This window comes from Mustela erminea, chromosome 10 (genome assembly GCF_009829155.1).
Source record: "Mustela erminea isolate mMusErm1 chromosome 10, mMusErm1.Pri, whole genome shotgun sequence".
NCBI lineage: Eukaryota > Metazoa > Chordata > Mammalia > Carnivora > Mustelidae > Mustela > Mustela erminea.
Genome location: NC_045623.1, coordinates 39,196,320 through 39,221,850, shown reverse-complemented (window position 1 = coordinate 39,221,850; position 25,531 = coordinate 39,196,320). Strand labels below are relative to the sequence as shown.

The following is a 25,531-nucleotide window of genomic DNA, read 5'->3' as shown; positions in this document are numbered from 1 at the left end:
CATTATCTAAAAGGATGGTTTCGGTTCTGTTTTCCTTCCCACTGCCATCCCTATGCTGGGAAAGCTAGAAAGGAGAAATTAACAATGACTGAACACAAATAATGCCAAGAAAAGAGAAAGGGGCAGCACACATGCCTTAATATTTACAAACTAGAGAACGACCGCCTGAATAATTGAAATTTGGCTAACCTATATACCTAGATATAAGAATAGAATAAATGCCTCATTCAACTTTCCTTTCATTATCTTTATAATTTAAATCATCTATAACTTTCAGTCTTTTGTAATCTAAATATCATTGCTATTAACACATTTCTTCTGTGAAAACATTTAACAATATGATGACAGAATAAGCACCAAAACTTTAAAAAATGTGGATATATTATAAAAGTAATGATGTTCATTGCACAAAATTTGGAAAAGGGAGAAAAATAAAAAGAAACAACCCAAAAAACCTGTCAACTCACCATCCAGAGATAGCCTTTTTAAAAAATATTTTATAATATATTTTTCTGTGCATGTTATCATAGTTGAGATATAGTGAATGTATAGTTTGTACTCAGCTTTTTTCACTTGAATGATAACAAGCATGCAAACATCATTCTAATGGCTTATTTGCAAATGTATGAAAAAGTATTTTGCCATTCTTCTGTTGCTAAATATTCAGATCATTCCTTTTTCTTTTTTATTTTGCTGTTATAAATAACTGTGATAAACATAAACATTTTGTGCATAAAGCTTTTTCTGCATTTCAAATTATTTTTTCAGGACAGATTCCCAGAAGTAGAGTTACTGGGACGAAGGGTATGAATATTTTTAAGTCTCTCCATAAATATTGCCAGAGTGCTTTCCAAAAACATTGTAACATTTTACACTCCTATTAGCAGTGTGAGAGTGACTGTTCAGTCACACTATCCAGCATTAGATATTCTTATTTTTAAAATCGTTACTAATTTAGTAGGCAATAAATGATATTTTATTATTTTAAGTCTCATGTCTTTGGTTATTAGATTTTTTTTAATGCTTTATAGACATTTGGTGGATTTTGTTTGTGTGTGTGTCTGAATTATTAGTTCCTGTCTTTTGCCCATTTTCAATTGTAATTTAGTTTTTCTTACTGATTTAATTCTCTGTATCTAGGGTATTAAAATATCTGGCATAATGTTTACAAACATTAGCACACAATCTGAAAAATAAAAATCGAAGTTTACTAAAGGATCTGGCTCAACATCACATGCTTTCATTATAATAGAAGTATTATAATAAATGGCATTACTAGTGAGTTGATTAAAGCAAAGTTGATGCCCATTTCTATTAGCAAAACAAAGTGCTATTTTTATGCTAGTCTCCCTTTAAAAACACATATAGTAAAAAAAAAGAAAACCTCTCTATTATAGTTTATTTTAGCTAATAATTTGAAAATTAAATGGTTTATAAAGCTAATATTTTAACAAAAATTTCAAGTATGGGGAGCGGTGAAAGTAATTTGAGGGCAGACCAAAAGATGTGGCAAAAACTCAGTTCATTTCTCTCCATGATTGAGTCTTTTGTGCCAACTGACATTGATCATAATTGATAACAAACTATATAAACATGCTAATATTTTATTTTTATTTTCTTATAAATACTACTAGTTCTTAATTTTAGCAAGTTTGGTATGAGAGGAAAAAAGCAATTAGAAATAACCTTAGAATTATACATTTGGGCTGCAATGTACTTTTACATATGTTATTTCCTTTTATTTGATAAAGTCCTTACAAAAACCCCATGAATTAGTAATTTTTTTCTGTGTACCTTTTAGAGATGAGAAGCAAGACAGTAGGATAACTAGAACAAACTTGAATATTTACATTTGTTAAGCTCCAAATTAAACTTGTAGCTTTCATTAAGATCCTGTGAGGTGGATAAGAATGCCCATAGTATATTCATCTCTGAACATCAACAGTATAGAGTATTGTGAAGTCAACTCTACTGTTTACTATGAAGTCCAGTACTTACCATTTTGTTTAAAAAACCTTTGCTTTTCTAAGAATATTCTAGAAAACTTGATATATAAGGTTATGGGCCTAGAATGGACTTGAAAAGGTAATTTAGTAACTCCTTTCCTGTTGTTGAACAACAACTAAATTACCCCAGTTAACTAGGGGATATATATTGTCTATAATATTCTTAATGATTTTAGGAAGAAGATTTAATAGTATTTCCTGATCCAATATCTGGAAATTCTCCCTGTTGTTTAATTCAAATGTGATCTGATATATTTTGTTCATTTTTTAATTCTATCCTGAATAGCTAGCTGCTCAGCAACTGCTCTTTAACAAAGTTCATATGCTTGAAGATCATTTTGAAATCATCTATGACTTCAGTCTCTTCTGAGTAGATTAAGTAATAATTAATATTTTCTGCTGTTTGTCTTAGGGCTACAATAAGGCAGTGGATTGGTGGGCATTAGGCGTGTTAATCTATGAAATGGCAGCTGGCTATCCCCCATTCTTTGCAGACCAACCAATTCAGATTTATGAAAAGATTGTTTCTGGAAAGGTAAGTAGGATATTTTATTATTCCTCTGTCATTCATTATTTCTATAATGTTGCATAAGGTTTGTAGATCAACACCATTATGTAGCTTATGTAAGATCTCAAGAAAGAATAAGAACCAAAGATGATATGAAGAATATTGAGAGAACTAAAATACTTTAAAATCACTGAATGAGAGAAGCATACAGTAGTTTACCCTTATCTGCAGTTTCAGTGATCTGCAGTCAACTACAGTCCAAAGTAGGTGATCCTCCTTCTAAGCTCTCATCAGAAGGTCAGTCATAGCCTACCACTATGTCACAACACCTACGTTATTCACCTCACTTCATGTCATCAGGTGGGAATTGTATCATCTCACGTCATCACTAGAGGGTGAGTAACATACAATAAGATAGTTTGAGAGAGGGACATAGAGAAAGTGACCACACCCACATAACTTTTATTATAGCAGATTGTTATAATTATTCATTATTTTTAATTTCTTACTGAGCGTAATACATAAATCAAACATTATCAGAGGTATGTTTATATAGGAAAAAGCAGTATATATAGAGCTCAACCAAGATTAAGAATGCAGAAATTACACTAATAGTTCTGAATAATTTAATTATAGATTATTACAAAGTTCCTGAATCTTTACTACATTGCTTTTATTTATATTTAACTTTATAAAAGGAATAAAACTGTCTGACAAGGATGCCATAACTAAATTTCACTTACTTAGAAAAATTGCTTTATTTAAAATGAATGTACCTTTATTTGTATGAATTGGCCTTCATCAGGCAATCATTACATTGTGTAAAAGTTTTTTAACTGCTTATGAATATGTTTTTATTTCACATCAAACTCTAATAGGATACAATATTAACATTTAAATCTGCATATATTCTAAAATCATAACTGTTGAAATCTGAGTCACCTTGACAACACCTTAGCAACATAAAATTTTATCTTATCACAGATATTTTTCTTCACTTATTTAGAAATAGAATAGGATGTTTGGTGTACCGTTGTTTTTAACTAAAGGCGCCAGATTGCCAGATTATCTCTTCCCATATTGGATATAAAGTTATTTTCATCCCTTTCCCCTATGCTGCTAGAGTAGAACTCATGAAAGCAGAATATTGCCATTAAGTGATCTCTAGGATCTGTTTTATGTGAATATAAAGTCTTTTGCATCATTCGCAATAAAACTATCTGTTTCAGCACCCAAATCCAAGCTAGAATGTATCTTTATCTACCTTACAAAAGTATTATTATCTCTCTAGCTAGTAAATAAAGCCAAATTGGAGACAAATATTTTAATTTTGTAATCATTCAAGTCACTAAAAATCAAATTATGGTCTTTCAAATCCTGTATTTGTATTTAAAATTGTCAATGGTTTGGATGATGTATCATTTTAAAATATATGTTTCAATGAGAATTATTTTTTCTAAGTTTTTAGAAGTCTGTTATTATTTTATGCTACATTTTACATGTATTATATTTTTCCATTCAGAAACCATGTTACAAAGACTATAGGTGTAATAACATCAAAATTAAAAGAAAATGTATTTAGTGAAGTGATTAATTCACTGGAATACATACATTTGAAAATTAGATTAAGTACTTTCTCTATTACAATATTTTAACTCAGGTTGGTATTTTTAATGCACAGAAAGATGATCAATCAGCTTGTTAGCTTCCTTCCTACACATATTTTGCCTTTAAAAAAGGAAGGGGTGGTATTTTAAATGTCAAATTATTCACGTAATATCAAGGTTCAGGTTTAGAAATGATAGTTGACAGAAAAGTCTTATAATTCTCACATTAAAGTTGCCATATCCTAGCAATATATATGCTGAGTTTCTGTATATAGTCTTCAAATTTCATACTTTGGTGCCATATACTGTATGACAAGAATCAGTTATGGTTTCCACAACAACTCTGTTTGGTTACATTACTCTTAGAAATATAAAACTTAATATTGTGTTCAAAATTGATACTTGTAAATTAGGCAGTCAAGTAACAGCTGTTGTGGAAACCATAACTTTACAGTCCTTGAAATTATATAATTAAAAAAAAATTCTGAGCTTCATTACATATAAAGTAAATATTATCCCATTATTAATGAGCACCAGAAATGCACACAGAGACACTCTACGAAATGTAAAGTTGTAAACACACGTATATAGAGAATGATCAAAGAGGTAGTGCATTTTTTCCTCGAGGGAAATTCATATTCACATGAAGGGTAATTGATTAGCAGTTAACTGACTATTCTTTTTTGTGTCATGGGTCCCTAGAACCATTCCCAGTTTAGGTGATTCACTAGGAAGAGTTTTAGACTTCAGCATATAGTAATACCCAAGAAATTAATACCATCTATTCTAACAAGTATATTCATTATAAGATACCTTATAACAAAAAGGTATAAAGTAAAATCAGCAAAGGGAAAGGCTCATGGAGCAGTCTCCTGAGGAAACTAGGTATGGCTTTCAAGAGTCTTCTCCCAGTGGAGTTAACAAGGGATGAACTTAATTCTTCTAGCAACAAATTGTTGTCTACCAGGGAAGCTCATTAGAGACTCAGTGCCCAGCGATTTTATTGGGATCATATGTACACCTTCTGCCTAGTGCATACCTACATCCCAAACTCACAGAGCAAAATAGATATTCAGTATAAGCCATACTGTTTGTACAATCTAGGTACAGTGAACGCTCATTATTTAGGGAAAGTTTCCTACCATTTTAAAGAACTGTTACCATGCCACTTCCCAGATATCTGCCTAGGGCTAAACTTGCAAGCACGCATTCCTTAAGGGTAACACCCCCAACCTGCTACATTATCTCTTTTCTGCACAGATTCTATTTCCTAAATAATAAACACATGTGCAGAAATGCCACTACACTTTTTCTAAGATGCTATTGTTAATGATTTTGGGAAATTTAAATCCATTTTCTGTTTGTCTATGTTTATAAGTAAAGAAACTTCGAAACTCAGTAGTCATTTCCATAAAATTCAAAAGCAGCTTTACCAATGCCGAAAACCCTGGCCATTTCTTAACACTTTGCTGTGGTCATTTAAAATTCTTCTTAATAGTTTTTTTGAGACAGTCCTTACTCTAGTGGTCTTTTGGGCAAATGACGGCAACTTGTTTTACAGTGAAGGGAATGAGGATCTGGTGGGTAATGGTCCTTTGTAACCATCCTAACTCCTGCTCTTTTTGCATAGGTAAAAGAACAGATCAGGAGTCCACATTTGTAGTACTCATATTTAATAAGTATTTTTTAAATGTACTGGTTCTTTTTATGTATAAAGATTCAGGCTGATTAAAGTTGCCTCAGGTCCTATGAAACAGGGTGGAGGTTGGTACCGTATCTATAGGAAATCTAACATATGAAAGTTGTTATTATGCCTTTTGGAAAATTTATTAATATATATGCTCATTTTTGCTAGATGAATTTGTTACTGGGATATAGATTTCTTAGAACTATACCTAATTTAGAAAGTTAATTTGTTTTCTTTTTTAAAATTTAAATTCAGTTAGCCAACATGTGGTACATTAGTTTCGGGTACAGAAAGGTAATTTTTAAAAATTTATTCCAGCATGCTTATGGACAGGAGTTAACAGATTATTGCTTGCTGGCTGTGTGCAAACTCTTTTGAGTCATTTAAGCCAGTAAATTTTATCCCAATGCATAAAAAGTCATATTACTAGTTTGTCACTTGCAAAGTAACAGCAATAAAAATTTTCCCTTCTTCAGAGATCAACTTTGTAATTCTGTGATTAAACTGAGTGTACACAAATTTGATTTTGGTTTTATTTTGTTTCTTAAAGTAAAAAAAAGTACAAGACTTTATAAGCAGAACCAATATTCTATCAAGTTTGATAATTCAGAGTGAATTTTGTAGTTGGTTTAACATGATGTGATTTGGTGAAGTTGTTTAAAATATCAGCTATATTTACAATGCTGTTTTTCTAAAATAGGGTCATTTCCTTTTTCTCCTTCACTCTACCAAATTTATATACCATAAGGAAAGAAGAAAATGCTCTTCTATAAAGTAAAAGCTACAGCATAAGATGAGAAGGAACTTCTTGACTTCTCCAAATGACTTTTCTAGCACAGACTGTCCTTGAGTAGTCCAGATATCTAGTTAGAGATATTGATGTCTTCCAAGTTCCTTCTTTGATTTGAAAATTCAACTTATTGGGCGCCTGGGTGGCTCAGTGGGTTAAGCCGCTGCCTTCGGCTCAGGTCATGATCTCAGGGTCCTGGGATCGAGTCCCGCATCGGGCTCTCTGCTCGTCAGGGAGCCTGCCTCCTCCTCTCTCTCTCTCTCTGCCTGCCTCTCTGCCTACTTGTGATTTCTCTCTGTCAAATAAATAAATAAAATCTTAAAAAAAAAAAAAAAGATTTAAAAAAAAAAAAGAAAATTCAACTTATTAAAATATTATTCTAGGGGCGCCTGGGTGGCTCAGTGGTTTAAGCCACTGCCTTCGGCTCAGGTCATGATCTCAGGGTCCTGGGATCGGGTCCCGCATCGGGCTCTCTGCTCGGCAGAGAGCCTGCTTCCCTCTCTCTCTGCCTGCCTCTCTATCTACTTGTGATTTCTCTCTGTCAAATAAATAAATAAAAATCTTAAAAAAAAAAATAAATAAAATAAAATAAAATATTATTCTAACACAAAGGTCAAAAAATTAAAAATGTATTGAATTAGTGCCTTGCATCAGTTTCATAAAAATTACCTAATTTCTTTTCAAACTGGGGGATGAAGTACACTTTCATCATTTTATAGATGAGGTAACTGAGACTGAGAAAAGTGAAAGTTTGCCCACAAGTATAGAGTATGTATGTGACTGAGTTGGAATTGAAACTCAGGTATTCTTTCTACGGAAGTGAGAGACTGGTAGAATTTTTGAGATGATTCAAAATGCTCAGTTTTACTTAGCTTGATTGTCTTATCCTATATGTAGGTAAATCAAGATTCAGAATTGCCCAAAGATAAAAGGTAGTTTGTGGCAAAGCCAGAAACAGAATCTAATTCAGTGTTTCATTTATTATCTGTACCCTTGGCTTCAGTGACTCTTCACAATCTTAGTTTTATTCCTGCCTTACTAATCTTTTCTTGTCACCCTCCTTGCCTTGGACCTCTTCTCCTCTCTGCACTTTCTCCATTGGCGCCCTCATCCAGCTTCATGACTCTAAATACCAACTGACAATTTCCAAATTCAGTTTTTCAGTCCATTCCTGGTTCTTGGTTGCAGATGCTTGTAGCCAACTTCCTGAGATCTCCATTCAGGTATCTAATAAATATCCTAAGCTAACTCTGTCCATAACTAACAGATTTTTATTTTCCCTAGCAAATCTGTTCTTCCCACTGCTCTTCCATCTCAGTTGATGGCAACATGATCCTTTCAGTTACTCAGGCCAAGACACTGTGGAGTCTTCATATCTAATGTACAGGAAAACCATTTGGGGTCTATCTTTATCTACCTTTAGAATATACAGAATTCAACCACTTCTTACCACCTCCACTGATAACTGCTGTCTTCTGAGTCACTCTTTCTTTAAAAATTTCAAATTAGACCGTGTTACTCCTTCCAGAACCTTGCAATGATTCCCCATTTTCTCCAGAGTAGAAATCAAAGACCTTACAGTGCAAGAGTTTGTGGGGGGTGAGTGAATGACAACATTTTGATAAATTACTATCATTTCTCTTCCTTACTAGGATGGAAACTCTGTGAAGATAGGACTGTTTGTCTTATTTTGTTTACTACTGTATCCCAAGCACTGTGTGCCTAATACGTAGAAGGTGTTCGATCATTATTTGTCAAATTTGAATTCTTGCATTCATTTAATACTGAGTACATATTGTATGTCAGACCAGTGATAGATACAGCAATTAGTTATGATCTCTGCTTTCATGAAGTGGACACTCATTCTCAGAGATACTGACTCAGTGGGTCTTCTGTATATTCCAAACATCTGTATTTTTTAAATTATCACAGACTACTTTGATACACAGTCTATGTCAAAAGCTTGTTCTGTATGTCTGTACCTCATCATAGAAATATATCTACTCTCAAGAATATATTATTAGGAAACTCGGAAGTAACTTAGTCTCTAAAGGTTGTTAAAGAATCCTAACCAGGAAATATTAATGTATATTGTGCAAACACCTCTTTCATTTTAATGCCAGTTTCCAATAATCTTATCTCTCAGATCTAAAGGTTTAATGGATCTAGACTTTTTCTTTTCCATATCTGGCTCTTTTTCAGGTACTTTCACATTGTTTGCCCAATAGTGGACTGGCTGAAGGACATAGAAGTCAGGAGGATTAAGTTATTTTTCCCAAGAATGATACTAAGTTGGTAGTCTCACAGGAGCTTGGGTTCCTTATCTTAATGGTTTAGACTTATCTGAAGGTTTAGACTAAATTAAACTAAAACTTCCTTTGCTCCAATATTCTAGAATTCTGATTTCAATTTCTACAGCAGTTATAATTCTTAATAATAATAGAAATAATACACTTCTAAATATAATTTTGAAGGAAAAATTAGTCATTCTTCCCATTATAGACATCTTTGGAGTTTCCAAGTTAATATACCATAAATAAAAGCCTTGCATCTAAAACACAATTGTGTTTAAGTCATTTTTTGGTTTTTGCTAATTTCAGTTTGATGAATCAACATGGCTCTTTGGAAAGTCAAATCAACAAAGAAACTACATTTCTGATCATGTTTCATATCATAGAAAAAAATACTTTCATAATGATTCCCATTATTTCTCCTTCAGTATACTTAAAAGATCTGACATATTCTCACCATTAACATGCTTACTATGTAAGTGTGGGCTACCTAACAGAATCTATGGGGGAGAACGGGGTGTGATTAGAGGTGAAGAGGATATGTCTATCATTTGATAAGGTTTCCAGATAACTCTGATTTCTACCGTCACAACTCCCCAACTACAACTCCCCATTTGAGAATAACTCTTCTAAAGTTTACAAATGTATACACACACATTAACTAATCCAACAGCAATACTTCATCTGCATTCCAAAATAAAGAACTACTCTATTTAGGTGTGTTTATTCTTTAGGCATTCTGTTGCACATTACCTGAATCTGTAACAATGGTACATTGTCTAGTATTCTGAACATCATGAAAGGGAAAATAACTGGCACTCTACATTGAGCAGTTCATGCAGACTCTGTTCCATACAAGGATAGCTCCATTTTTAATAAGTTACTTCTTTGCAATCTAAGCAAAGTTGGAATATAACCACTGTGTAAATATATCATGTTATTTTTAGACAGTATGCCTTTTGAATACCACATATTCTCTAGTTTCTACTCCGACTATGATGAATGAGGAAGTGTGCAGCAAATATTTTTAAGATGAAAATTTCATTCTTTTGGAAATGTCCTGACAATAACTATTTTCAGGTTATTGAATCATGAAAACAGTATGGAATAATTAAGAATGTAAAGACTCTAAAGTCAGAATAGCTGGTTTGGAATTACAGCTCTATTACCACTTATTAGCTCTATAGTCTTGGCAAATAACTTAATCTGTATAAGTTTCAATTACATCACCTGTAAAATGGAAGTTATAATCATATTTACCTTAATGTTAAATTTTGGGATTTATGAGCCAGTGTGCATTAAGTTTAGCACAGTGCTGAACTTCTAATAAGCCATTATAGCAATAAAACTTTACTTTTAGAACTAAAAACTAAAGATGGTGGCAATTCACTTTTTTTTTTTTTTTAAGAACACAAACCCTTTTATAATGTATGGTAATATAAGCTTTGCAAAAATGAGGATTTTAGTAGCTAATTTCTATGAGTTGACTCCCAAATCCTGTTCAGTTATTAGCTATTTGATCTTCAATTGGTTGTTGGACACAAATACTAGTTTTCCTCTAGTATGATGATTTTAGTTTACTTACATTAAAATTTTTTGCATCTGTCACTGACAGAAAAAATAAAACTTCTGGGGCGCCTGGGTGGCTCAGTTCATTGAGCAGCTGCCTTCGGCTCAGGTCATGATCCTAGCGTCCTGGGATCGAGTCCCACATCGGGCTCCTTGTTCCGTAGGGAGCCCGCTTCTCCCTCTACCACTCTGTCTGCCTGTGCGCTTGCGCTCTAGCTCTCTCTCTCTCTCTCTGACAAATAAATAAATAAATAAATAAAATCTTTAAAAATAAATAAATAAATAAAATGAAACTTCTGCACAAAGTAATGAACAGAGTTGCAAATAATGTTTCTCAAGCTTTCGTGCACATATGAATGAATCACTTAGAGATAAAAACTTCAGAATTTCAGACCCAGTGCCCTCATCATTTGAAGTAAGCCCCAGAAATCAACATTTTTATCCCTCCACTCTCCCAGTTGACTCTGATGAAAGTGGATCCTAGCAACACACTTCGTACATAAACACACTTTCAGTACAAAATAGCATCAGTAGCAGAAGTAGAGAAGACTAGAGTTAGGAATCTGGTTTTGCCATAGAGTCTGGCTTTGCCTGCTAATGGTTTAACTTATACTTTGAAAATATGAGAATGTACATCATGTTGAGCTTTTTTAAAGTCAGACTATAAATTGAAGACCATGTAATAAAGAATAAAACTCATGAGCCTAGCAACATGACTAGATTCTTAGTCCCAACTCTGCCACTTTGTAGTCCAATGATTGGGTAAGTTATACAATGTCTGCGCATCCTAATTTCTCCATCTTTAGAATATAATTAATACCATATTCACCAGGTATGCCATAGTTCATTGCTATATATCCAGCACGAGAGCAGTGTAGTATACAGTAGGTCTCAATTACGGTTAGCTGGATGAACTACATTATTTGAAATGGTGTAATAAATTCGGGGAATAACAACACAAAAGTGGCACAGTACCCTCCCCCCAGAAGTTCATGGTCTGGGGGAAAGAGACATACACAGATAATACAGCATTTGCAGAAAACCACAGCACTTGTAGAAAACCACAGCAAGAATGTAAAGAGCTCAGAAATGGATCTGTTAACCCTTTAAAGCATTTTCTTCAGAGGTCTCTGGTCTGTTTAAAGTTGAGGCCATGCTAACCATTGGAATGTATGTTTGACAACATGGTGTGTTGGTACAGGTCCGATTCCCATCGCACTTCAGTTCAGATCTCAAGGACCTTCTAAGGAACCTGCTGCAGGTGGATTTGACGAAGCGGTTTGGAAACCTGAAGAATGGCGTGAGTGATATAAAAACTCACAAGTGGTTTGCCACCACAGATTGGATTGCTATTTACCAGAGGAAGGTGAGCCGTTTCTTTAATTTAAGAGCTTTGAAAGTTTGGTATTTAAATTATATATAGGTAATAGAGATTGTTCCAACTTAACACAGGACTTTAATTTATTTTTACCTTTGAATTAATACTATGCAGGACGTAAGGGACCTTTCCAACCCATAGCTTAAAAACGAGTTTTCTCCTTGATAAAAGAAAAAGCATATTCTGTCTTGACCATCAACCTGAAATGTTTTCAGTGTCAAATTTCTCCTACGTAGGCCTCTTATTCTTCAAATATCATGGTAATGATATAGCAGACAATGTCCCAAAGGTTTGCATTTCAAAACTGATATGAAACCACATTAGAAAAACAACATAAACAAATAGAGTCTCCCACCGGGATTGGCACAAGCTAGATTCAATAATATTTAATAGCTAGATTCATTAGATATTTTTCAGTGTTTATCACTTCACCTTTATAACAAATTGAGACATTTAACAAAAGCTTTTGCTGTGAATTACTTTTATCTCACCTTTGTTTCTTAAATGCCCGGTTAAATATAATTTGTATTTATAAAGTGTTTACATCTTGACTATATTGCTTTTTTTTCCCCATAAAACAAAAACTTCTGTTTCAGAGACTTGCCATATTTAATGATGTTGTGCAGCACAAGTGAATTTCCTTAGGAAAAAAATGTAAATGCTGTCATTGAATATTAATAGCACATTTTTCCAAGTTTATGTCTTTTAGAAAAAATTACAAAAACAAAGCATTAAAAGAATTTAATAATGCAACAAAGACCAAAACAAGGCGAGTACAGTAGTCTCTGCATCTCATAAGATAGGTTCAGAAACTCCCTAGCCATTAAATTATGAAACAGTCCTTAGCATCATTACCTCAGCTGGATGTGCTGTATGGGCAAGAGCAATTCTGTTTGGGAGACTTATTGAATCTATACTTTCGTCCAGTGCTTTTTGATCTGACTTCTTTTTGTTTTCTCAGCATTTGTTGAATGAATTGAATTTTTTGGCCCCTTATTTGGAATTCCACCTTTACTAATGCTAATTTATTAAATACTTCAGTCTGTTTGTGAAATTTATTTTTTTTAAGATTTTATTTATTTATTTGACAGAGAGATCACAAGTAGGCAGATCAGCAGGCAGACAGAGAGGGGGAAGCAGGCTACCTATTGAGCAGAGAGCCTGATGTGGGGCTCCATCCCAGGACCCTGAAGTCATGACCTTGAGCCGAAGGCTGAGGCTCAACCACTGAGCCACCCAGGCACCCTGCGAAATTTATTTTTAATGGAGTTCCTTTTGTCTATTCTTGTACTGTATACTATACCATTTTATATAGGCTTATGGTGTTTTTTTAATTTTCAGAATATATATTTAATATGTGGAATTCTTATAAATATTCATGGAAAAGAGTACATAATTCAGATTTTTTTACAGTCTTACTGTATGAAAAATACACAATACAAAATTTGCTGTCACGGCCATTTGTAGGTGTACAGTTAAATGGTATTAAGTACATTCACACTGTTGTGTCGCCTTCACCACATCTCTCCAGAACTCTTCCATCTTGCAAAACTAGAACTCTATACCCATTTAACAATAACTCTGTGTTTTATTGGTCTTTCCAAATATTTATATTGTATTTGGGGCTCTTAATTGGGATAACAGTATATTAGTTAGAAGAGAATCAAAATCTTGACAATTCCTTATAATGAACATGTTATATCTCTACCTTTATTCAAACATTTTCTGTCATTCAATAAAGTCTTAGAAAGCCCTGCCCCATATAGGTCCAGTTTCTTTCTTAAAGAACCAAAATCTCTACTTCACTATGAGTGGGGCCTTTATGGAACCTAGTTTAAAATAATAATATTAAATTCCTCAAAAAAATAAAGTTATTCCTTAAATTTATACTTTGATTGCTATTGCAAATGCATTTGCTTTGCCATTATAGTAGGCTATAGGGGGAAACATAATTTCTATGTTTGTGTTGTAACTGGCCACCTTACTAAATTCTGTTGTTGATTTCCATAGGTTTTTCAGTGATTTCCTTGCATTTTATGGTTAAATATTTACAGTGGGCGGAGGTATCATTTGCCTTTACTGAAAGAGTGGGACTGTTGAGCTGTATTGAATGGGAATGCCTTTCATGTTTTAGCTTCAAATATGAAGTTAGCTATTTATCTCAGATAACTATTCTTGATCAGATTAAGAAAATATCAAGAAAAGAAAACAAAAAACATATAAAAAAAGAAAATATCCTTGATTCCTAGTTTATTGTGCTTTTTCTTCTTTGACATATTAGCATAATGAATTATATCAATTAGATATCTTAACATTCCTAAACACCATTTAATCATGAGGTATTATTACTGTAATACCTGCAAAATATTATTTAAAATATGCAAAATCAATTTGCTAAAATTTTATTTAGGATTTTTGTCTATATAGTCATGAGTTTAATTTATCTGCAGTTTTGTTTTTCTGGAGTTGAGATTATGGGATACATTAAATGAATGAATGAATTCATTAAATGAGCTTGGAAATTTTCCATGTCTTTTTATTCTTTGGGACACTTGAGGAAATAGGAACTAACTTCTACTTACTACTTGGAAATTTTAACAAACTAATTTTTCTTTGGCTTTTGGTTTCTAAGTTTTTGCCTCTTCAGTCAATTTCAGAAGTTTATATTTTCTTGTAAAATCATCCATATTCCTCTAATTATCGCTGTTTATACTATCTTTATTGTTATATTTGTGTTAATTAATGCTATATTTAGATGTATTTATTAGATTTGCTTGAGGTTGGCCTGTTTTATTAGTATTTTTTAAATGATGCATTTTTAATATTTTCATATTTATATTAAAAAGAAAATTCCTGCTATTGGCATTTACTAATTTATGCATATTGTGTATTATATTTTTATACTTCTTTTTTTTTTTTTTTAGAAAAGGCTTTTATTTATTTGAGAGAAGGACAGCACAAGGTGGGGGAGGGGGAGAGAAAGAACCAAGCTTTCTACTGAGCATGAAGCCCAATATGGGGCTGGAACCCAGGACCCCAGGATCATGACCTGAGCCCAAGGCAGATGTTTAACCAACTGAGCCACCCAGGTGCCCCTACAATTATTCTTAAAGAGGGATTACACTGAACTGCTCCTGCCCATTTAGAGTTCATGTGCTTTCCAGAGGGCTTAACTTACCTTAGATAGTGAACAGCTTATCTGCCAAGAAGTAGCACCCTATAGCAAACAGATTGTAGTATTGAATAGATTGATCAACTGCAGATCTTGACTATCAGTTGGACTTGAAGATCCCTGGATAATTTATAAATAGAAATAATTGAGTACCTCATTGTAGCCATTTGTTTTAATATCTCAGTTATAACTGTGCACACCAATACCAAAATTATCAAAAATGATCATTTGAACAGTTTTCATAGATTTTATTATTCTCTGACCAAGTGTTCATGAGCAATGAAATAGTCCAAGAGTCCAATAGTCTCTAGCAGAGGCAGGAAACAGAAGAAAGAGGCCTGGACAACTCAAACTATGCAATCACTGTACAGGTAGAGATGATCCCAACAGGTGTGATCCTAAATTGCCACCTGGCTAGATGTGAGGCAGCTGTCTGCATTGCTGATTCCTCTGCGTGCTGCAGAACCACAGTCCCCAGAGCGTGCATGTGAGGCAACCAGCTGGCAAACTAAAAGATGATATTAGACTTCCCAGTCCTATGGTCTTTTTAAATGTCTTGTTTGTGTATGTATCTTATACTAACATACTTATGTGAGTAAATAATTTATAAATAGCTACACATATATTGGTGATTTATGCTCAAAAATGTTTTTATTAAAAGGTATATAAATCCAAAAACTTTGGAGACCACTGGTTTACATATTAGAAAGAACCTGTATCAGAAGCGGGGAATCATGAGTCACCTGGGTGGTTCAGTTGGTTGAACATCCAACTCTTGGTTTCGGCTCAGGTCATGAGATCAAGTTTCACATCAGGCTCAGCGCAGAATCAGCTTGAGCTTATCTCCCTCTCCCTCCCTCCCCCTGCTTGCTCATACCCTCTTTCTCTCAAATAAATAAAAATTTTAAAAAGGAAGGAACTGATAAGGAAAAATCTAGAATTCTGTAACCTGAAGTGCCAGCATTTTGATACCATTGGTTAATTATCCTAGACATCTCTTAAGTATTGTACCATTCCTTAAATGAAAATGTTGAGATAATGGCAAACCTACTATTTGCTGCTTTTTCTAATGCGGTTATCATTTAGGGACTTAAAGGCATTTAAAGATGTGACCATATAATAATAGTGGGAATGTATTTTCTTTGGTGTTTAGAAACTCCCAAGCATTCATTTTTCTTCTTTATTATTCCAATATGTGTGTCCTCCTCGCCACACACACACACACACCACCACCGCACAATTAACTCAAGTCTTAACACTATCTTCCTGTAGATAGCATCAGACCCCGTAGGTTGAGGGCTCAGTCCTATAAGAGTGCCCGTATCCCCCCCCACTTCAGACATTCATCACAGTCTAACCACCTGTGCTTCTGACTAAGAGGCTATAGATCAGAGGTTCCCACAGACTCCTGGGTTTCAATTACTTTGCTAGAGCAGCTCACAGAACTCAGAAACTTCACTTACTATTACCAGTTTATTATAAAAGAATGTAACTCAGAACAGCCAGATGGAAGAGATACATAGGACATGTATGTGGAAAGGGCTCAGAGCTTCCTGCTACCTTCAAGCACAACACTCTCCCCAAATCCCCATTTGTTCATCAACCTGGAAACTCTCCAAACCCCATCCTTGTGAAGTTTTATGGCTTCGTTACATAGGCGTGATTGTTTAAATCATTGGCCACTGGCAACTAAATTAGTCTCCAACCCCTCTTCCCTCCTGGAGGTCAGGGGCTAAGACTGAAAGTTCCAAGTGTCTAATTAGCACCCATCCTTAGGTTAGCTAGGGGCTTTCCAAAAGTCACCTCATTAACATAACATTTATGAAGTCCTTAAAGAGCCTCAGGATTGGCTCAGGATTGGGATGAAAATCAAATATATTTTTCCTATTATAAATCGTAATATCACAGTTACGTTTCCTTCTCAAATGTAGGTTGAAGCACCATTCATACCAAAGTTCAGAGGCTCTGGAGATACCAGCAACTTTGATGACTATGAAGAAGAAGATATCCGCGTCTCTATAACAGAAAAATGTGCAAAAGAATTTTGTGAATTTTAAAGCCGAGCAACAAGATGACATCAGAACTCACACTCAGTCTTTGCACTCTGTTGGGAGATATGGTGGAGCTGAGACCGTCCTTGTTGAAGCAGTTACCTAGTTCTGTCATTCCAGCGACTGAGTGAGGTCTTTATTGCCATCCGTGTGTGCGCTCTGCATCCACCTCTGTAACAAGGCACCGCTAAGCAAAGCATTGTCTGTGCCATAACACACAACTAGACACTTTCCTGCTTCCCTTTGGTTCTCCTGCCCTACGTCTATTTCTTCCTTTTTCATTTTCATCAGTTTTTCTCCAAACAGTACTCCACTTTATTTTGTTGGTGTTTCAGATGGGCAGTGTTATGGCTCTGTGATATTTCCAAGGAAGGATAAGTGTTGCCTTTGGTAGTTCTTGCCATTATTTTTGTTGGTCAGTGGCTTGAGGATATACTTCCAATAACTATTTTTACTTTGAGTAGCTCAGACTCAGTTTTGCCAAAACTTTTGACAATTTTTGAAGACAGTTTTTTGTCTCATCAACAAAGCAGTTTATACAAAACAAAACAATAACTTTCGTAGAATTCACTGTTCTGGCAAGACACTTGGATAGACTAACATCGAGTAGTTAGCCCCAGCAGTTTGAATTTCTAGAGATCAGAGGCTCTATTTCCCTTCACTACCTTTTGTATCATCTTCCCCTTGAGTAATTAAGTGACCAGCTGTGCAGTGTGACAAATGTGTCTCCTTCACAGGAAAAACTAATGCTATGGATCATCACTTGGTACCAGCATTTCTGTAGGTATTAGAGCTAGCTCTAAGATTTCTAAACCTTCACTTCTCCATAAGCGTTTTAGCCAGTATTTTAACAGAAGGTGACTGAAGAAGAAAGTGACAATTTTTAAGTTTCTCAAATAGTCCTCATTATAAACTTTTTAAAGGAAAAGAATTAAAAACATTAATGCGGACAAATACCTGCTGAGTCAAACAAATGGCTTGATACTTGTAAACAGTATAGAGATGCTCTTATTTATATGAGGTTTTTCTTTGTTTCGCTTTGCTTTGTTTTGCAGTAATGTTTTGTTAAGAACAAAAGGAATTGTTGCCAGGTTATTCTGATGTACTCTATTTGTCAGCCTGAGGGAGAGGCACTGTTGAAGCTTTGGCTTTCATCCTGTGCTTCATCAATGAGGAAAAGGGATGAAGTTTTTTAAAACTGCCACAATTGTGTTTTAATTTTGAGGTGTGATATTTTTAAACATGTCAGAATTTCAAGCCTTTTTCTTTCAGTAAACAGAATGTATGATCATGCAGATACAATTTTAGCATTTGAGTTTAATTTTTTTTATACTTCTTTGCCAATAACATTGCTGTCACGTGGAATTTCAGGCACTTTTGCACACTTAGTTCAACGTTTGTTGAGAATCCATGGCTTAATTCTGTTTTTTAAATATTTTTGTCTTTGCTTTTAAATTTGGCCATCTGGTTTTATCTCCGTGTGTCAGTGACCTATCTTAAAACAACACACCAAAAGAGTCAAAAATAAACTGTGTTCATTTTTTATGATCAATTACATGCATATAAGTTGTTTTTAATCAAACTGATCTTAATGTATATATAAGCATTCTATTTGCTTCATTATTGGTGCAGGTCACTGACTACTTCTTTTCCTCTGTACCACACCCCTGTATAAAACCTTTGAAGACATTGAAAAAAGCCTGTCTGGAATATTCTCTGCATCAATCTGTACATCTATCGGTTGTCAAGTGTTTTTGCATGGTTATGTCATTTAAAAGCTGATGCTGATTTCAGTTGGTCCACCTATATTTAAAATGTGCAAGGAAAATATGAAATACTTTGCTGTATCAAGTTTTATGTGACAAAAATATATCATCATGTTAATAAATTTAATACATCATTTGTATAAAATATTTTAATTAGTTTTTGGCCCAAGAACATGCTGATCATTGTATTCTATGTGTATGCTACAAATTCTATGGTAGCTTTATTGTATATTATTGTAAAATTATTTTAATAAATCTTGGGGATGACACTTTGATTATTACGCTTTAGTTTTCAGCAATTAAAAAGATTTAGACTATGCCTAGGTAGATGCCCCTAGGCGTACATTGGTTTTGAGGGCTATTTCGCCATTCCCATCTTACTCTCCACTTAAAGGACATGAGGAAGCTCTCTGATATGTCAAGAGAGTCTATTTCCAACCAATCAAGTACACTGAATTAGAATATCTTAAAGTTATATAAAACTCACAGTTTCAGCCACAGTTTAGCCAAGAATGAAATAAAAACTTGAATAATCAGTGGAATAAATCAGTATTTAACCTAAAATCACATTATTTGAAACAGAAGAAATGACATTTTTCCTCAGTAAATAATAAGGAGATGGCATTGCAGAGGAAGGACCCCTGACTCAAAAGTCAAGAAATTTGGGTCTTAGGCTTGTCTGTCACAGTCAGGATGACCTTGGCCTTAGCGCTACAAAATGAGTTCCATTTTGATCAAAATGAGTTCTAAGGTCTTTTCTAATTTTCACATGTCATGACAAGATTCTTTTTATTTGACAGTTTGAAGGGATAATGTGCTTTGAAGTAAGTCTTGGTAAGGTGATATTTTAGGGCCTTTCTTCTCTTTCTTCTCCTTATCTCTTACAGTGTTCTTAAAATTTTTTGAATATCACAAGGACTTCATGTCTCTTTTGATTCCTTCCTCCTTCACTGATGCTAAAAATCCAATTGATATCAAACGGTCAACCTACCAAAAAAGATATTGTGGCTTGTGGGTATTGCTGTCTTTTTTTTGATATGTTCTTGTATTGACTGCCCATTGGCCTGAAAATACTCATCAAAAGCCTAAAAAAAAAAATCATTTTTTTCCCACTGACTGTTTTATCTGCTTGTTGTAAGAATCAAATGAAATAATGTATGTGAAAGCACCTTGTAAACTGTAACCTATCAATGTAAAATGTTAAGGTGTGTTGTTATTTCATTAATTAATTCTTTGTTTAGAATGGAATTTCCTATGCACCACTGTAGCTAGGAAATGCTGAAAACAACTGTGTTTTTTAAGTAATCATAACAGCAAAATTAAAGTATCTTCAAAGGATAAAACAGTTGTTGAGTCTTGTGTTCTATTTGGTGCCCTTACCTCCCGATTTCTTTTCTGCATATACTATAGATGCTTCTAGATTCCAGTTTTTAGGCATTTGGGTTGATCTGTGGTAGTGGGAACAATAATAGGAGAGAAACATCCACCAATCAAGTCCAACTGAGTGTATATTAAGAAACTAATAAATTCATTCCACAGTTTCTAAAAAGTGGATCTATTTCTTCCTCATGCTCTTACTCCAAATTACTCTTAACAGAATGTTGAAAATATTCATAGTTAAATGATTGATACTACAAGAGACATCTTCTATTGGAACAATGAACTATGAAGTTTTACTTTTTTTTTAAAAGATTTATTTATTTGACAGAGATCACAAGTAGGCTGAGAGGCAGGCAGAGAGAGAGAGAGAGAGGAGGAAGCAGGCTCCCTGCTGAGCAGAGAGCCCAATGTGGCTCGATCCCAGGACCCTGGGATCATGACCCAAGCTGAAGGCAGAGGCTTTAACCCACTGAGCCACCCAGGCACCCCAAATTTTTACTTTCTTTTTTTCAGAAGTGTTGTTGAGTTCACATTACTTCTTTTGATTTCAGCCAGGTTGATTAGTGTGTGTTAATGTAGTTGTCCTTGACCTCAAGAAATGATGTTTTAGGTAATTACTTTAACAGCTTACTATTTTTTATTGTTAGGATTGTTACTGCAAATATTTGTAAATATTGATGTACTTTATAACACCATGTTTACTATCTTTATACCAATGTTTGCTTTATTTTATCATTGTCAGGGCCTAACACAAAGTGCCAGTTTTCTCATTTTTATATACAACTAATTACAAAAATCTAGGCCTATCTTCAGTCCAAATCATCATTTGAAAGCCATTTAAATTTTACCTTATGCACAAATATTGGATGCGAAGTTAAATACTTTTCATTTTAGTTTTCTTGAACATTTTCCATATGCCTTACTTAATAGCCTTTGATAAGGGCTCTCTGATAAGGGCTGAATTGTGTTTCTTCAGAACTTATATGTTGAAGTCCTCTCTGTTGTAGCTCAGAATATGACTATATTTGATGGCAGGACCTTTATTTTTTTAAAGATTTTATTTATATTTGGTGCGGAGAGCAGGAGCAGCAGAGGGGAGGGGCAGGCAGAGGGAGAAGCAGGCTCCCCATTGGGCAGACACCCTGATGTGGGGCTCTGAACTAAAGGCAGATGCTTAACCAGCTGAGCCACCCAGGCACCCGTGAAGGTAGGAGCTTTAATTAGGGTAAAATGAGGTCCTATGGATGGGCCCTAATCTGACAACTGGTGAATCTGTAAGAAGAGATTAGGACATAGAAAATGCAGGCCCAGAAAAACCATGTGGAGACATAAGAGGGAGATGGCCCTCTACCAGTCAAGGAGAGAGGATTCAAAAGAAGCCAGCCCTGCTAACATCTTGATCTTGGACTTTTAACCTTTAGAACTGTGAGAAAAAAAAATTTGTGCTGCTTAAGCTGTGGTAACAAACTAGTACACCCACCAGTACTCCTGTGTATACACTGTATTCCTCTGATGAAGGTCTTGCACTGATCTCACTTCAAATGCTTTGTTAACTGACACAAACTGAAATAACTTACCATAAGCAAAAAACAAGCAAACAAACAAAACAATGTCTGTGTGGTCACAAACCTCAGTGTACCTGCTGTCTTACTTCTAATCTTTTCTGGACTATAAGCAGGAAACAGAAGACAGTAGTTACTGAGCATAGGGGAAAGGATGGGTAGCTGAAACCAATTCTAACTCCTGGTTAGACTTACTCTTGCCATCAAGCTATCTTCTTGAAGCTGTGATAATACAACCTAAAACTGAGCAAATCATTAAATTTAGAGTCTCTGTCATCTCTTAATGGTGAGGTTAATGAAATAGCCAAAAGGAAAGTTGGAAGAGGATAAAGTGTTGGTGAATAAGCTGCAGTTGGTTCAGTGGTAGCAATTGTCACAGTAAATTATTACCTCAATATGTTAATTTTCTATTGCTACTGTAACAAATTGCCATAAACTTAGTGACTTAAAACAACATAAATGCATTATCTTACAGCTCTGGAGGTCTGGTATTAAAAATATGTTTCATTGGGTTAAAATCAACATATCAGCAGGAGTGTATTCTTTCTAGAGACTGAAGGGGAGAGTCTGTTTCTTTTCCAGCTTCTAGAAGCTGCTCACTTTCCTTGACTGGTGACCCCTTTCCTCCATCCTCAAAGCCAGCAATATTGAGCTGGGTCTATATGTTGCATCCCTCTAACTTCCTCTTCCTCCTCCCTCTCACATTTAAAGACCCTCGTGACTTTACTGAGCCACCTGGATGTCCAGGTTATTCACCCTATTGTAAAATCAGCTAATGAGCAACCTTAATTCCCCTCTGCCATATAACCTATCACATTCACAAGTTTTGGGAATTTGGGCATGAACATCTCTGGGGCAGAGGGAGAAGAGAGAGAAATTATCCTACCTACCACACTTACTAATGTCATTTTAGGTGGAAAATATGATTAGCTGAAAGGCAGAATCTTTTCACAATTTCACAATTTTCACAATCTCTTCACAATTCCAACAGAGCCTAGACTTAAACAGATTTTCCTGAAGTGTAGTAACTAGCAGGCAGCACATTTTCAAGGACACTGTCATGGAACTGGAGTAGCAAATCATTCTGAATACCTTCAAAAATACTCAATATCACAACACTGTTCACTGACACATTCAAAACCAAAACCACAATTGGATATCACTACATACCCACAGAAAGACTAAAATCAGTAACACTGGTAATGCCAAGTGTTGGTGAGGATGGAGAGCAACTGGATGGAAGGGTCATGCATTCCCAGTGGGAACGTAAAATGGCACAGCCACTGTGCCAAATAGTATGGCTGTCTGTACAAAGTTGACCATTCACTTGCCATATGATTACCCACCCTATTCTAGGTATTTACCCAAGATAATGAGAACATATGCTTATACAAAGACATAAATGTCCAGCAACTTTGCAACAGTCCCAAAATGAGAACAATTCAAACAAACAGCAGCAGATGAACAGATCAGCAAATGATGCTATGTCCATGCAATGAAATACTACTCACCAGGAAAAAGGAGCACTCTACTGACACAAGCAGCAACATTAGTGCATCTAAAAAGCATCTTGATTGTCTACACTTGCAAAAACTCATTGAACTTTGTACTTAAAAATGAGTACATTATACCTTTGCAAAGATGTTTCAAAAAACAATTATGCAAAGGAAATAAATTTTAGAGTACACAGGATTTAAATAGAAGGTTAGTGATTTGGAAAATAGAGTTTAGGAAATCTCAGAATTTATACTCAAATGGTAGAGATAGAAAAATAGGAGAGAAAAGTTAAGAAACATGGGAGTTCACCCTTGAGACATAATTGTCTGAAGTTTTAAAGAAAGGAGACATAACTATGGAAAAGTAATGTCTCCAAAGTTCTCAATGACTATTTTTAAACTTAGAATTATACTCCCAAGTAAACGGCTGTTTCATTGCAAGGTGGAGGACATTCTTTCAAGGCACCCTAGCCCTCTAGCAACCAGATAGGTCTGACCAGTAAGAAGTGATGGTAAGACAGAGAAGGGAGCAGAAAGGTATAAGCAGAGTGTTTCCCTCCCTATATCTCTCTCTGTTCTGTACCATCACTGGAGTCTTCTCCATTGTCCCAGCTCCTGGTCACTGTTACAGTTCTCCACTAGATAGCCCTTGCTTCTCAGCTCTGTGAACCCCACTCTTCCTTTTTTCCTCCAGGCCAGGGCAATAAATTGCTCTGCAGTTACTCATCTTTGGGTGACTTCACCATTCTAGCATTTGTCTTTATCTTTGGCTGGTTTTATAAATATGACTGATACTTTTTTTGTTATATAAAGTGCAGCTGTTAGACTCCCTATTCTTCCATCACCTGTAGAACCAATTTCTTCTATTAAATCTCTTCTGTTGAAATACCTAGAATGGTTTCTGTTTTCCCAGCTGGACTCTGATGTTCCCATTATCATCACTCTTATTCTACATTGTGTTGAAGGATCTTAGCCATCATAGTAAAAGAACAAGGCAAAGGTAATCCTAGCCATCACAGTAAGAGAAGAAACAACAGAGGTAAAATTAAGGCCACTCCAAATAAAATACATTGTAAAAAATTTTTTACCTACAGGGACTCAATAAGGCACTTGTAAAGGTATATGTGAAGGAAAATGGTCCTTCAAGGAATAAATAGCTTCTGGAAAGCTTGAACAGAACCACTCCCTCTCCCCACCCCCACCAGGAAAAACTTCATTAGAAATAAAAATGAGATAGACATAGAAGAGCTTTAAAAATTCTGGTCATGCTAAAATTTAAGAGACACACAAACCCTCCTTATTTCCTTTTGCCCTCCATCCCCAAACATATAGAAATGATGGAATATATTTTTAAATATCTTTAAAGGCATAGATTCCACTTAAAACAAAATAAACATCTCCACAGACCAGAAACATGATGGAAAATACACAGTGGTAAGTGGAGATGAATCCACAGACTCACCTAACATACAGAGAAGATTTTTTTTTTTTTTTACAATGAGATAATTACAAGCAGAGAATAAAAAGGTGAAGAGATTAAAGAAAGTTCAGAAATGGTAATAGATACTGAGAACAAAGATGATCTACTGTTGGCATCCTGAATTTTGAAACAAATGAATGAAACAAAAATATTCAAATATATCACATAGAAATGTTCTGCCAAAATGAAGAAAAAACTGAATTTATATATTGAAAGAATACACTGTTTTTCAGGGGGAAATGACACAGAGCTTTCAACATCAAGCCATACTATGATCAGGATATTGAACTCCAATGATTAAAATGTTATGCATAATCACTTCTCGGCCTTTTGGCAAAGATCAAGTGTAAAATGTTATGCATAACAATGAAGTCACCTTAAGGTGCGGGCAGAAACAGATTGGCCTCAGATGTCTCCACAGTAATACTTGGTGCCAAAAAAACAATTAAATAACGGCTATAAAGTTCTAGGGGAAAGAAAGTAGAAGCAAAGAGTATTATACCTAGCCAAGTTGCTTTTTATTTAAAAGCACGAGACAGGTCCCTGTTAATAAATGAAAGAATTCGAAAACCTATGAGCCCTTCATACCCAACTGGATATATGAATCAAAATAAAGAACTTAGTAATGAAAAAGCCATGAGAAAAAGCCCATGGTGAACACTGACTGAATCTGTCTAAATGTCATACTAATTATAAGCAACTATGGTAATTAGAACTATAAAACCAAATGGAAGTGTTTTAAACCTTGGCAAAATTGAAATAAGATAACCAGCAAAATTGGAAGGTAG

The 25,531-nt window shown here is 34.8% G+C and overlaps 1 protein-coding gene across 9 annotated transcripts in view; it reads left to right on the top strand.

Moving 5' to 3' along the window:
* PRKACB (protein kinase cAMP-activated catalytic subunit beta) overlaps window positions 1–20,170 on the top strand; it is a 129,747-nt gene extending 109,577 nt beyond the window's left edge. For all 9 annotated transcript variants that reach the window (XM_032361125.1, XM_032361122.1, XM_032361123.1 and 6 more), the window contains 3 exons: window positions 2,419–2,541; window positions 11,660–11,824; window positions 16,940–20,170. In XM_032361125.1, the coding sequence (XP_032217016.1) occupies window positions 2,419–2,541; window positions 11,660–11,824; window positions 16,940–17,065 (414 nt within the window). In that variant the 3' untranslated portion in view covers window positions 17,066–20,170. The remainder of the gene's footprint in view (window positions 1–2,418; window positions 2,542–11,659; window positions 11,825–16,939) is intronic.
* The last annotated feature ends 5,361 nt before the right edge of the window (window positions 20,171–25,531 follow it).